We start from the raw sequence: 1,491 nt of genomic DNA on the forward strand, positions 1-1,491 counted from the left end.
GAATGAGAGGCAGGTACCAGATTACAGAAATTGTCTCTCTCTGTCTCTTATCTTTCCGATCAAGTATGTTAATTCCTAAATAAAACTCTATCTACTCTTTAATCAGGTTGTGCACCGCTGCTGCTGTGTTAGTTACTCTGCCAACAAGCACACGTTCTGCAAGGAACATCTCCCAGGGCTGGAAAAGGGCCCCCGAACATCTTACCTTCTCCGCTTTGCCAGCTTTCCCTTTGGTGGACGTGACCGCGGGCATTCTTGCTATCTCCACGGGCCAGTATCGGCAATCTGCAATCCGTTTCCGAAAGCTGAGAAGAAGAGGAGGAGGAGGAGGAGGAGGAGGAGGAGACTGGATTTATACGCTGCCCTTCACTACCCAAAGGAGTCTAAGAGCGGGTTACAATCTCCCTTCCCCTCCCCACAACAGACACCCTGTGAGGTCGGTGGGGCTGAGAGAGCTCTTTGAGGACTGCTCCTGAGAGAACAGCCCTGAAAGAACTTGTAACGGACCCAAGGTCACACCAGCAGCTACATGTGGAGGAGTGGGGAATCAAACTGGGTTCTCCCAGATTAAAGTCCACACTCCTAACCACTACACCAAACTGTGGAGCGAAGGAAGGGAAAGACACTTAGAGATTGATAGGCTGAGATCGGTCAGTTCTCAGCCTCCAATGAGGAAGAAGAGAAGAGATTGGATTTATACCCCGCCCTTCACTACCCAAAGGTGTCTCAGAGCGGCTTACAATATCCTTTCCCTTCCCCCCCCCCCCCCCGTTTTTTCGCTTAAAAGTTCATGCGCATGGGAGGGCCCCCTCCCCCGCTCACTTCACTTCTTGGTCCGTGGGGTGGGGAGCGACAGAAACTGCTCTTTTTCAAGAACAGCTCTTATCAGAGCTACGGCTTGCCCAAGGTCATCCAGCCAGGTGCAAGTGGAGGAAGAAGAAGAGATTGGATTTATACCCCGCCCTTCACTACCCAAAGGTGTCTCAGAGTGGCTTACAAACTCCTTTCCCTTCCCCCCCACAACAGACACCCTGTGAGGTAGGCGAGGCTGAGAAAGCTCTTGACAGAAACTGCTCTTTTTCAAGAACAGCTCTTATCAGACCTACGGCTTGCCCAAGGTCATCCAGCCAGGTGCAAGTGGAGGAGTTGGGAATCAAACCCGGTTCTCCCAGATTAGAGTCCGCGCACTTAACCACTCCATGACACCAAACTGGCTCTCGCCAAAGGCCACCAATAATGTTTAAAAGAAGATTCTCAGTTCCCCAGTCACCCGGTGTTCTACCACAGAGAATCTCCTGCTTTGCCCTTGGGCGGATCTATCTCATCTCCTTAGGGCTGCCAATTCCCCCCGGGGGGCGGAATTCCCCCCGCTTCGAAGCCCCGATATCCGCTTTTGCGGAATCGGGGCCCGGGGGAAACCCCACCCCCGCATGGACGTCGCTTCCCTGTGACGTCATCACGCTGGGCGGGGCATAGCCATTTGAGGGGAAA

At 53.1% G+C, this 1,491-nt stretch overlaps 1 protein-coding gene across 1 annotated transcript in view; it reads right to left on the minus strand.

Annotated features, from left to right (window-relative positions):
* CFAP70 (cilia and flagella associated protein 70) overlaps positions 1-1,491 on the minus strand; it is a 34,412-nt gene that overhangs the window by 19,251 nt on the left and 13,670 nt on the right. Inside the window, 1 exon segment of the mRNA XM_015419405.1 lies at positions 199-305. Coding sequence (XP_015274891.1) covers positions 199-305 — 107 coding nt within the window.

The sequence above is a fragment of the Gekko japonicus genome, unplaced genomic scaffold (assembly GCF_001447785.1).
Source record: "Gekko japonicus isolate JY-2015 unplaced genomic scaffold, Gekko_japonicus_V1.1 scaffold513, whole genome shotgun sequence".
In the NCBI taxonomy this organism is placed as follows: Eukaryota; Metazoa; Chordata; class Lepidosauria; order Squamata; family Gekkonidae; genus Gekko; species Gekko japonicus.